At 39.6% G+C, this 12,053-nt stretch overlaps 1 protein-coding gene across 1 annotated transcript in view; it reads left to right on the forward strand.

The window, feature by feature from the left end:
• LOC134220093 (synaptogenesis protein syg-1) overlaps positions 1 to 12,053 on the forward strand; it is a 577,445-nt gene that overhangs the window by 474,423 nt on the left and 90,969 nt on the right. Inside the window, exon 12 of the mRNA XM_062699069.1 lies at positions 3,706 to 3,838. Coding sequence (XP_062555053.1) covers positions 3,706 to 3,838 — 133 coding nt within the window. The remainder of the gene's footprint in view (positions 1 to 3,705; positions 3,839 to 12,053) is intronic.

Here is a 12,053-nt window from a genome sequence, read left to right on the forward strand (position 1 = left end):
GCGACGCATGGGGGCGCCGGCAGTGCGAAGCCGTACTCGCGGATGCACAACATGTTAGCTTTGGGGAGTTGATAGTAACTATCAGTGCTCAACTGCGACTCATGCGGGCGCCGGCAGTGCGAAGCCGTACTCGCGGATGCACAACATGTTAGCTTTGGGGAGTTGATAGTAACTATCAGTGCTCAACTGCGACTCATGGGGGCGCCGGCAGTGCGAAGCCGTACTCGCGGATGAACAACATTTAAAACCGATTGGTTTACTATTTTTTGTACACACAGTTGATAGTAACTATCATACTGCGACCCATATAGGCGAATCTGAGTTTTAATGAGCTAAAATAGACCAAAAAAAAATTTTGCTTTAGGGGAAAGCTTCTTAGTTGTCGACTAAGCGTGACTAAACAGGACGGCAGGGCTGAACCCGAATCTTTGGGGGAATGCTATTTTCAGAAAAAAGGTTTTTTAGGAGAACTGCAATTTTCAAGAAACGTTGTTTTCGGGAAAATAATACTTTCGAGGAAATTTTATTTTCAGCCAAACGATATTTTCGAACAAATGTCATTGTCGAGGAAATATCTTTTTTTGGAAATGTCATTTTCAAGGAAACGTTATTTTCGGGAAAATGGAATTTTCGGAGGAAATGTCATTTTCTAAAAAACGTCGTTTTCGAGTAAATATTGTTTAAGAAAAAATGTTATTTTCAAGCAAATTTCATTTTCGGGGAAATGACATTTTCTGGGAGGTGCCTTAGCTTAGATCGAGGGAAAAGAAAGAAAGCGTGGCCCTCCTGTACCAAACGCTTCCAATTAATACAGATACTGAATATATGTGCACTGTTTTTTTTTACAAAGGTAGAATGCATTTACTGTGTGTACTGGAGTGTCAGACTCGACCGGTGACAGGCAATACCGACTAAACTCATCTTGGGCTTGTCATAAGACGAGTTTGTACAATGCCATTTAATTCCACCAGTGTCTCGAGTCGAGTCGAGTGAAGTACGAGACATTGCAGATGGCTATACTGTTGAGGTCGAAATACGTATCTGTCAAAGGTACAATCAAGTGGTGAAACTAAATGGAATTTTACAAACTCGTCTTATGACAGGTAAAGACATTCCACTAAAAGCTCATTCACACTCACACAGGTACTTACTTGTTTTTTTTTTGTTCGTTAAATGATTGTCTAGTATATTAATTTTGAGTTCATCATTACTCACAGATTGAGATATGTATTTATATCTAACAAACTGGTAACTTCATGTACTAAAGCAACGTCAATCGAACTTTCGCGACACAGTATAGATTACAGCAATAATGTAAATATCTGATTCCATACAATTAATCCAACTGTCAGCCTAGTGTATAAAAGTGCCATCAAGCTGACCTTCAACATATCGATATTGACTTTCCAAACAATAGCCTAAAAAAAGATATTTATATAAAATTTCTCATATTCTGAGATATCATACCTAAATAAGGTAGTCTCATGTACACTAACGCTGCCAAGTGCATACATTTCAAACTAAGTTTATTTTAACCAATATTAATGCTCCCATGACTCACTTTGAGATATTCTAGTTCGTGAACCATTTTCCGGACATTTTCCAGACACGCCTTGTGTTTGTTCAATCTACAAATCTTTTTTCCAATGGTTTTTCAGCGCGCACTGTGTTTTTCCAAACGACAACCCATTTCCAGCGGTTTTCCAGACGTGCCTTGTGGTTTTCCAAACCACAAACCATTCTTCTAGCAGTCTTCCAAACGCGTGTTGTAATTATCCAAACTACGAAGAATTTTCGAACGATCTTCGGGCCTCTTGATTTTTCAAACCATAAAATATTAGCCACTTGTATTCAATTTACCTTATGAAATCAGAGTCAGGACAGGATACTTAACATAACCTTACCGGATTGCCAATATGTGTGCAGAACAGTGCATAATGCACCCACGGGGATAAATGGCCTCACTCATATAATTCATTACTGAGCTGCAATGAAAAAAAGAGCAAAATCTTTTCATTTTCACTTAATTTTAACGATTAGCGAATCTTTCACCTTACCCGTAAGATTGTTGTTCATTTCACTAAGACAAAACAAACAACCATGCGTTCACCATTATTTTACATGCAATTGAGTCATCGTACACCACCATTCGGGCGATTTTACCCCAGGCTCATTTTAAAACTTATTTTAAATGCGTTTAAAAATCATAAAAACCGGATTGCTTTGAATAGGCGATAATTGAGAAATGTAACTAGTATTGTAAATTGTTCTAGAAAACTAAGACATAGATTTAAATCGATAATTAGTTTTTGAAACGATTAATTAAGATGCGGTTTTTGTTGAGTGAATCCTCTTGACTATTCCTTTTAGCTAGGTAGGTTTACTTTTCAGCTGTGCTTAATGGGGAAGCTAGGGCGGGTGTACCAATTGACGCCATACATAAGAACAACTGTTTTTTTTAATAAGTATGTCGACTTTATATATCAAGCGAAAGATTTTACTTCCTGCTCCTTAGAACAGCTGTGAAAACCACAATAAAATTTGTTATAATCCTCAAAATTGATTAATCCATAATAGGAACGAACGCACCCGCTGTGGCACTATTCTTAATTTGGGTTCCTTATTTGGCAAATCCCATTGTTTTTATATAGGATTGGCCAAATAGGGACCACTAGTGCGACAACTGGTGCAAAGGACGTCAACAATTAAGCAAAATCAATTTTTACAATTATGCTTTGCTTGTTTTGGAGGAGATAAAAGTTGTTATCGTATAAAATGAATAGGGTAACTGTACCAGTTTTGGCCATGTTCCTAATTTGGCCAGTTTCTCGCATAACTCCAAAAGTAAAGCAAATTTCGAGGGTTTTATTAGCTCTAACAGGAGATATACCCCTTATCTTTCTTCGCTGTTGAAATTGATCGATATTTTTTGAAAAATATGCATTTTTTAGGGTTGGCCAAATTAGGCACTAAGGTGGCCAAACCCGGTACACTTCCCCTATGCTTTATCGATCTGAACTTGTTTTGAGGTGATTTGATTGGCCATTTCGCATATAAAGCACTAGTGCGACAACTGGTACATCTAGCCTATATATAATCAATATAATGTAAATTTTAATTTCCCTATACCAATTTCCACGCAAACTTGAAACAGCTTGTGCAAAATCAGTTTTTATCCAATTCAGCTCAAATTTCCGGAGGACACTCAGGACATGAGAGAGCATCAGATGAGCGCTGTAGAGCAACATCCATTTTTGAACCTACCTAATACATTCAAACTTCAATGAATTGATGTGCTATGAATCGATATCGACTTATGAAAGCAAATTATGCAATATTAAAAAATATTTTCTGGGTTACTATAATGATTCGTTCAAGCAACTTTCCGAAGATAGTTATTTCCATGAGTCGATGGTCCATGCAATATCGACTCATGGAGGTTTGACTGTAAACACACGTTTAACACACACACGAAGCTAACTTACTCAAACCAAATAGGATTTATGACTCGATTAAAATTTGACATCATAATGAGAGCAAAAAAATACATATTTGGTTTTTTCATAGCTTCTAAAATCACAATGTTAATTTGCATTAATTCAAAACAATTTTATTTGGAAATGACGGTTAAAACTATCACTCATACAGATAGCACAAATGAATGTTGCTGCTAATGCCTTTCTATGTCTCTTCATCTCGTTGCAGTGAAAAGGCGGACTTGAAATCTCGCTCCGACAGCACCAGCGTTCCACCACTCGATTCCATCTATACGACCCCGACCGGATTCCATCATCATCATCATCCGAACGGAACTCCCGGCTCACCGGAGGCTATGAAGGTACGAATGGCTGCTATGATATTACAACCACCGACAAGGGTTTAGCAGTTGCCCACAAGTGAGACTGATTGTACGGTAAAAGAATCCTTGGCGGAATTAAGGAACGACAACGACGACACTAACAGTCGCGGTAGTACTAGTCCGAAAAATGCTTCGAACGCTGAACGGTCGGTTCCAGACGGATCGGACCCCACTAGCCGGGCCACCGATCAAACGGAACCAACCGTCAGCAGTGTCAGTACTAGCTCTCAGTCTCAAACGACGACCAAATCTAACAACGATAGTCATATCGAAACGAACGGTGGTGGCATTCGATTGAGCAAAGTCACTGACTATAGTGTGGAGAAATTTAATCGATTATTGGATAAGTTGGACAAGGGTAACTTCTTAATGAAAAGCAACTTTAAAAAATCCTACTCATTAATTTTGACCAGGTCAAATGTAGAAGGGAGGGTTCATGTGGAGGGGAGCTCAACCAAAGAGAATAACAATGACAGTAACAATAATTGTAATGATAATATAGATGGGAGCGGGAGAAAGAAGAAAGGAAATTTAATTAAGGCTAACTCTAGCATAGGCATCTGTCATCAGAGTCAGAGTGTAAAGGGTAATGAGCAGCGGGAGGAGCATTCGGACAGCAAACGGAAGTCACCGGTGACGCATGATTTGAATTCTATCGGTAACACCGGAATTTACCCGGAAATGTCTACAGACCGAGACGGTGAAGGGGAGGAAATCGAAAGGGTAAATGAAAGACGAAGGCAAGCGGATGCTGGTAATAATTACAATGCCAAAAGTTTGTCATTGTCGTACTGCAATAACGAAGGCAGTATAGATAACAACAACGATAGCGATGAGTTTTGCCGCTCGGAAATATTCGATAACGACTCAACAGTTCCCGAGAGTCAACCGTACTTTGTACTGAATGATCTGACCGGAGATGCAGAAAAGCCAGCATCTAGACTTCCTGCAAGGAAAATGGAAAACAATTATGAGAATATACATCCCTTCAGTAGCAGTACGTTGAGCCACTACTCTAGGAAGCATATCAGAAGGAAATCCAATATCTCCTACCAGAATCACCACCAGGAGGACAATAACGGTCAACTGAGCCTATCGAAAGCGGAGCATGAAGCTGGTAGCAACAATGATGCAAGGAATAAAAGTGCCATACCCACACGCTTTTTCAAACGCCAGGACTATGCTCAACCGGAGCTTGATTTCCCTCCGGACCACTCAGATGCCACAGGCGAGGGAAAACTATTTAGCAAGCGTGGACCAAAATCCGCTTCCGATTTGTTCCAGCTTCCTTTCGGTGGGTCTCGCAAGAAGCATGACAAAGCGGCTCCGCAGTTGAAAAACATAAATCTTAACTTCCCCAATAAAACATCCCACATTGACGAACAGCAGCAGCAACCAACGATCAAGGTGGTACGCCAGCCACACCTGGTCGTACAGCCTGTGCACTGGCAGAAAAATGAAAATAAATACTTCAGCAAAGCCAAAACGCAAATTTTGAAACTTGGTCAAAGATGCAAACTCATTGGAAGCGGGAAGGAAAAACGAAATCACTACATCAGCTCATACAACTTGGACGACCTAATAAAAGCAACACATAAGTACGAAGAGAATGAAAAATCTAACCTCAGCAATAAAATTGTATATAAAAGCTACAAGTCTGAGTTGGATTTAACGAAAAACCTCGCCTATCTGGATACGTTCCTGAACGAAACCTTCGACACGAATGAACCATTTCAGCATGAAGGCGCGCGGAAAGTGCGTAAACCAACACGGCTCGGACATAAGCGAGCAAAATCCTGCTCAAAAACTCTTGACCAGATGCTGATGACAGCATCGACCACAACCGCACTTCTGCCGCAGCAGCCTAATAACGCACGTACTCCGCAAAACCTAATTCTGCTGGACGATGACACGTGGAGTAGTGGCCTACAGAAAAAAGTCAACACCGAACGACAGCACAAAAATAACACCGCCTCGTCTAGTGCTAGTAGATATAATAAAACCAAATTAGCTAGTCTTATTAAAATGGGAAATGACTTTGGTGCAACGGAAGCAAACGAGGAGGATCCGTTTTGCGATGCACGTCTGACGTTGCCCGGGGAAAAAAGTGGCAGGAGCAACACTACTTCAAGCTCACTCAGTAGTAGTGACTACGCTTCCGTTTACAGTGCACCGTCTTCCAGTGCTACCGGGGGGAACAACTCAAGTGGTGCTAATAAAATTCAAAATTTGAAGCTGATTGGAACTCCGGATGAAGCGGTGCTACGAAGCTGTGGCGAACGGGACAACGTAATCGAGCACTCCACTCCAAAACGTCACTCGAGATCCAGACCTGAGGACTACGAAGCCAACCTGAATCGGGCGATGTTGTTAGATGATGGTAGCAGCTATTATTCGCTACGAGCTAATAAATCACACCACCAAATTCATAACAATTTCTCCGACTGCACCATCTCTATCGAACATCACTTCCATCAAGACCAAGAGATTCATCCAAACGAATTTCATAACGCGTCCACTCTCCAGCTGCCACGACCAGCGCAGAGCAACACATACCGTGATTCTTCATCCTATCGTCAACGTGCAACACGTGATCCAGCTCAGCAGCAACAGCAGTATCGGAAGCAGCCGAGCAATCCACATCATCGACGCCACCATCAGCACCACCGCCATCATCGTCAATGGTCCCATCGACAGTCGCCACTTGAGGCTGATTTAACATATCAAGAGGATTATCTAGAGCACTATCAAAACACACGAGCAGCGGCAACGGCAGCATCACTAGTCGCTTGCTATAACCCAGCCCGGTCCCTGTGCGGAAGCACTGCAAGTTCCGCTGCCACCATCGAGAGCAATTGCGATTCCTCTTTGGAATACTTTTCAAATCAATCATATCACTACGGAAATACAATCATCGATAACGACGAGACTCTAAGAAACAATATTTCCGCTAACGAACGCGGCCACATTCTGAACGGCGAGGACAACGACGATGATGACGATGACGTTGATGGTGAAGATGACATTTCCAATTCGCTCGATGGCAAAGACGATGACAACGAGGATGACGACGACGGCGACGACGGGAACCCAAATGCCGATAACGATGTCGACAGTAGTAGTGGAAAAAATGTCATCCCCAGCAGCCATGGCTACAGCAAGAACCATGTGAGACCTGGGCGAAGCCGAGCGCACAGCTTTACCAACGATTTCAGTCACAGTTCGGATTTACTGTCAAACTCTAGATCTTTTAGCCGCGGTTCCGCAAAGCTCAGCGGAACCGTTAATCCTAGCTTCCTAAGTAGTTACGGACCGCATCGGGTGATAGTTTCAAAATCGCACAAACAACACGGCGGAGGCGGCGGTGAGCTCGTTCTGGAGTACGAATGTTAGCAGGAAATTAAACCCTGTGATGCAATCACATACTCGGCGGACATATCACATCGGATGTACTTATAGACGTGGGGTCGCCGGAGAGTGGCTCCGCCCATTTAATCCCACGGAAAATTCAAAATCGATTTCCACAAGTACGTGGTGCACGTAATATGGCACGGTGTTCCTTGGGTCGTTTTTATTGGCACTTAAAACGAATCCATCTAACGAAGGGAAAGGTTTGACTGTTGCGAATGTTGAATTGAAATTGAAGTTTAGTAATGTATGCCTTTGTCAAGGTACATTGTATTACTCACAAACTTTTTTTGTCGAATTACTTAATATGCGCTTACAAAATTGACTAATAACAAGTTCACGACAGCAGGAGTAGGTATTTGGCAGTCGAACGCAGTACCTAGGTCTTCATTTTTCACAGTGAGGTGAAGTTGCACTCATATACTTCACATTGATCTGACAAACGTCTACCAAAGACGGGACGGCAAGTATTCCCTTACTATACATCATTCTCTTTCACTCAGAATTGGAAACTGAATATTAAGTTAGCCTTCATGAAAAATTAAATGCCGCCGAGACAGACAGATGAAAAGCACTCTCGTGTCTCCTAATTTCATAAAATAAGCTACCTACCACTTACACTTCTTGTAACTTACGCTACAAACAAACGATCTGAGGAACACCGTGCCAAGTAGTTAAGACAATAATTAGTATGTAAGACGACAGGCACTAGAAAATCGAACGTACTTATTCCTAGTGCATAAGATAGTTATCCCAAAGATGAAAGTTAGTAAGTATTACATAGTATAGGCATTATCAACATCAAATGAGTGTGTACGTTTGTAAATGAGCTCGTCAAATTTCCTTTTTTCCGTCATCTAACAGATTTTACCCTCATCGTTGAAGTTGTTTAAGATGTGGATTTTATACCGTAACGATGAAGTTTGTTTATAAAGTTTAATTAATTACTTTTTGAATTAAGTAAGCATTAAGAGCACGCTCGCTGGTAGCCACCCGGTGCTAATGGAACTCTCAACTTTAATAGCCCTAACGTAAACTGACCAGGGAAAATTTAATTTTGTCCTCGCTTATTGCTCCTATGCATCTTCAAGCACAATCCAAGCGCCTTCGGACAGCCACTGGTGATAAAATCTTTCGAAAGGCCCGAGCCAACTTCCTCAACAACAACTGGAAAGTGCTTTGCCAATCAATAAATATCTTTACATTCAGTGATACCCATAGGATACAAAAATTCCTTGACTGCCGATTATCTCTACAGTAGAAGAATTTCGTAATTGCAAAATAACTTACTTTGACTCAGAAAATGTTAAGCAACTCGCACTCCGACACTGCTGCGATGCATATGTTCTGCCTGAATTCCCCAATCCGGGAAAAAGAGCTTTAGTAGCATCAGTCTCAATCTTCGTAACGAACCATCAACCACAAAGTATATTAGAAAATTGTTTCCAGATAAAGTCATAACTTTGACTTTGTGACCGGGCAGCTCCCCAATATGAAACGCTACATAGTGGTTTCAGAATTCCAATGCGAACACATCAGCTTAAATGCAAAAGAAACTTCTTCTATTTGGCAAGAAATATTGACTTGATTAAGTGTACTTTTGCACTTTTAGCTTAATCCATGTGTAGCTGATGTCATACCGATAAGGTAACTGAATCATGCAAAGGATAATAAAAGTGGATGTTTCATCAGAGTTAGGTTACTAACTTTAGAAAACAAAACTGTGAATTTGCATTAGGTGACTAACGAAGATATTTTCAGATTTTTCGGCAATATTATAAACAACCAGCCAATAATCTTAAAGGTACAGTTTCAATGCAACTTTATTCTACCGATAATATCTGTGTTTCGCGAAAATAAAACTCAAGAAACGTTTGATAAAGCGCAGTGGTTAATCAATTTGAACACTTTAATCGTCTGAACATAACGAGCTCCAATTAGACATTGGTGTAGTAAAGATTTTCCAATCATAGCGTATGGCATCTTCGCAAAAGAATAGGAAAATCGAGCCAAAGATATAAAAATAATGATACAAAGACCATTAATCAAGCGGCCGCACATTACTTCCGGAACCGAACAGCCAGCGTCACCACCAACTGCCTCAACTATAACACCGTGATCCAAAAGGAAAATAAGTTGACCTTTTTTGCCATACTCTATCCTTTTTGTGGGAAGGGGCTGAAGCTCAATTGAGTACAGGTTGATTATGGGTGCATGTTAGTGTTTGATAACAATGAGCTTTTTTAATGCTCTCAAGTTACGTTTATAACTTTTTTTTCCTTCGAAAGTAAAGTTATGGAATACTCAACTAATGCTGGTGACTTTTTATGAGTTTGCTTTTGATTCAACCAAAATAATGGTTATTCAATCAAAATGGTGAAAAAAATTATTGAATATTTCAGACCACATAAACACTAACTGTTTTCATTTACGTACTTAAAAATATAACATAGCGACAACATGTCGAATAGACTGGAACTGTGAACGCCTTAATATAATTTACGCCAAAGATGAATGAAGTTTTGTTGAAAAATATTAGGAATCAGTATCATGCGTGCCAGCTCCTTTTTTGTTTTGAAAAGTTTAAAGGTGTGTGTTCAAGAGAAGGAATAAAAGTTAACTCGAAATTTACTAATTGTATAATCTTTGATAAAAATCAAAGTTTGATCATTTTTAAGTTTTCCTTTCAATTTTATGTACATTTACTTTACTGACAACCAACTTTATTCATCCTATAGACCTATCGTTAAATAAATATATATATTTATAATGCTCAAACTAAGGCATATGCTAACCATGATGAATTTTTCTAAACGTATTCTGATCATGAATGGCGAAGGTATTCTATTTTAAATCTAACCTTTTTGACGAAGTCAAATACCCAAGCGAGAGGAACCTACAACGTACCACGTACCTCCATGCTCTAACAATATCTTTTGACGGTGGTAGGTCATTTGGTATAAAGTGGTTTGGCATAATGCTGTTTAACGTAATGTCATTTAGCATAAAGATCGTTTGACATGAAGTCGCTTGACATAACGGCTGTTTGGCATAACGTTTATTTGGTATAATGGCCATTTACACTAACAGTTGCGTAAACACCGATTACGGAACAAATGCAAAATATGTTCAATTCTTCATAATAATTGTCGTTACAACATCAATGGAAAGATTCTTGTTATCATGTTGTGGAACCGAGAATGTACATATAAACCATTATATGTTGGTAGTCTGCATGATATTTTTATTCAATTTACCTTTGCCGCTTACCATCTTTCTGTCTCTGGATCTGAAACAAGAATGCCCTTAACATGTTGCAAAAGACAAATACAAATGACGGAAACACGAATAGGGTGGCTGTGCCAGTAATAGTGGTGTACCAGTAATAGTGGAAACTCGATTTTCGCTTGAATTAGTGCATTTTGATTTTTACAAATTACTTCACAACATAGCGCTTTGCTTAAAAAAGGTGAACTTGTGCGAAAAAGTTTACAAATTTTGCGGGAAAACATCTAAAAAGAACATTTTTCCTTAAGTTTTTGGCTCCCTTGCACCAATAATAGTGAGGTAGACCCGTAATGCTGGGTAGACACCTTTGCGTGGTGTGTTACGGGGTAAGATCTACCACGGTAACATTGCCAGCTACAGGCAAATCCTGACCCAACAATTACCTTCCTCATTATTCAACTCCGTGGTACTTATGAGGGTGTCGCTAAGTCGGTGGCCTCTCGTTAAGTAAGTACTACATCAACACTTCCTTCCTCTCCCTAGTTACGGTGAAGATGGGCGTGGCCAGGAGTAGTAATCCTCATACTTTTGTTATTTTTGTTTAAGACTGGAATCAAGGACCATCCCCCTTCTTGATTTCTGATAGCATTCTAGATAAGGATCCCAAAAGTAAAACATGAGTATCACTAGTGTCCAATCTACCAATTACACCGTAACAATGCTAATGCTTGCACCAATAATAGTGAGGTGTTCCTATAATAGTGAATCCCATAAGAAACCAAATGGGATTCACTGTTATAGGAACAGAAGCTTACTTGTCCATGTACCAGTTAATGGTGGAAGCGATTTTAAAAAGAAAATAGTATTTTGAAGTATCATCAATATTTTCCCTAAAAAGTAGAGAAGAGAAGCTTTCTGCCAATATATTAACATCACAGGAAATATATTCCTATCAATTGTTATGAATTAAACAATTTGGACCTGCCACTAATACCACTAACAAACCATTAGGACGAAACCCATTTGGCCGAAAGTCATTAAGCCGAAAATGGCGTTTAGCCGAAATGGTCGTTTCGTAGAATAGCTCATTTGACCGTTTCGCAGAAAAGTAATTATGCCAAATAGGTAGAAAATGCCGTTTGGACGAAGTTGTCGTTCAGCAGTAAACGATGTATTGTCGGCCAGAAAAAAGAATTGTAGAAACAAAAACATTCGAGATATATTCAAATTAAATTTTAGTTTATTCAGGCATAAAAAATAAATACGATTGTGATCTAGATAATATTACATTAAAAACGACTATAAACATTTTTTAAATCAAACATGCTTTTCTAATTGTTTCAACCAGCGGGATGTTTGTAACAAACATAGATATAATTAAACCGTCTAAGACGAATTAAGTACTGTCCATTTAATTCCACCAGCTAATTTTCGTTATCTTTGCAGAAACGTATTTCGACCACAACTGTGTGGTCGTCTTCAGTGTCTTGTACTTGACTCGACTTTCGAGTCGAGTACAAGACACTGAAGACGACCACACAGTTGTTGTCGAAATACG

This window comes from Armigeres subalbatus, chromosome 3 (assembly GCF_024139115.2).
Source record: "Armigeres subalbatus isolate Guangzhou_Male chromosome 3, GZ_Asu_2, whole genome shotgun sequence".
In the NCBI taxonomy this organism is placed as follows: Eukaryota; Metazoa; Arthropoda; class Insecta; order Diptera; family Culicidae; genus Armigeres; species Armigeres subalbatus.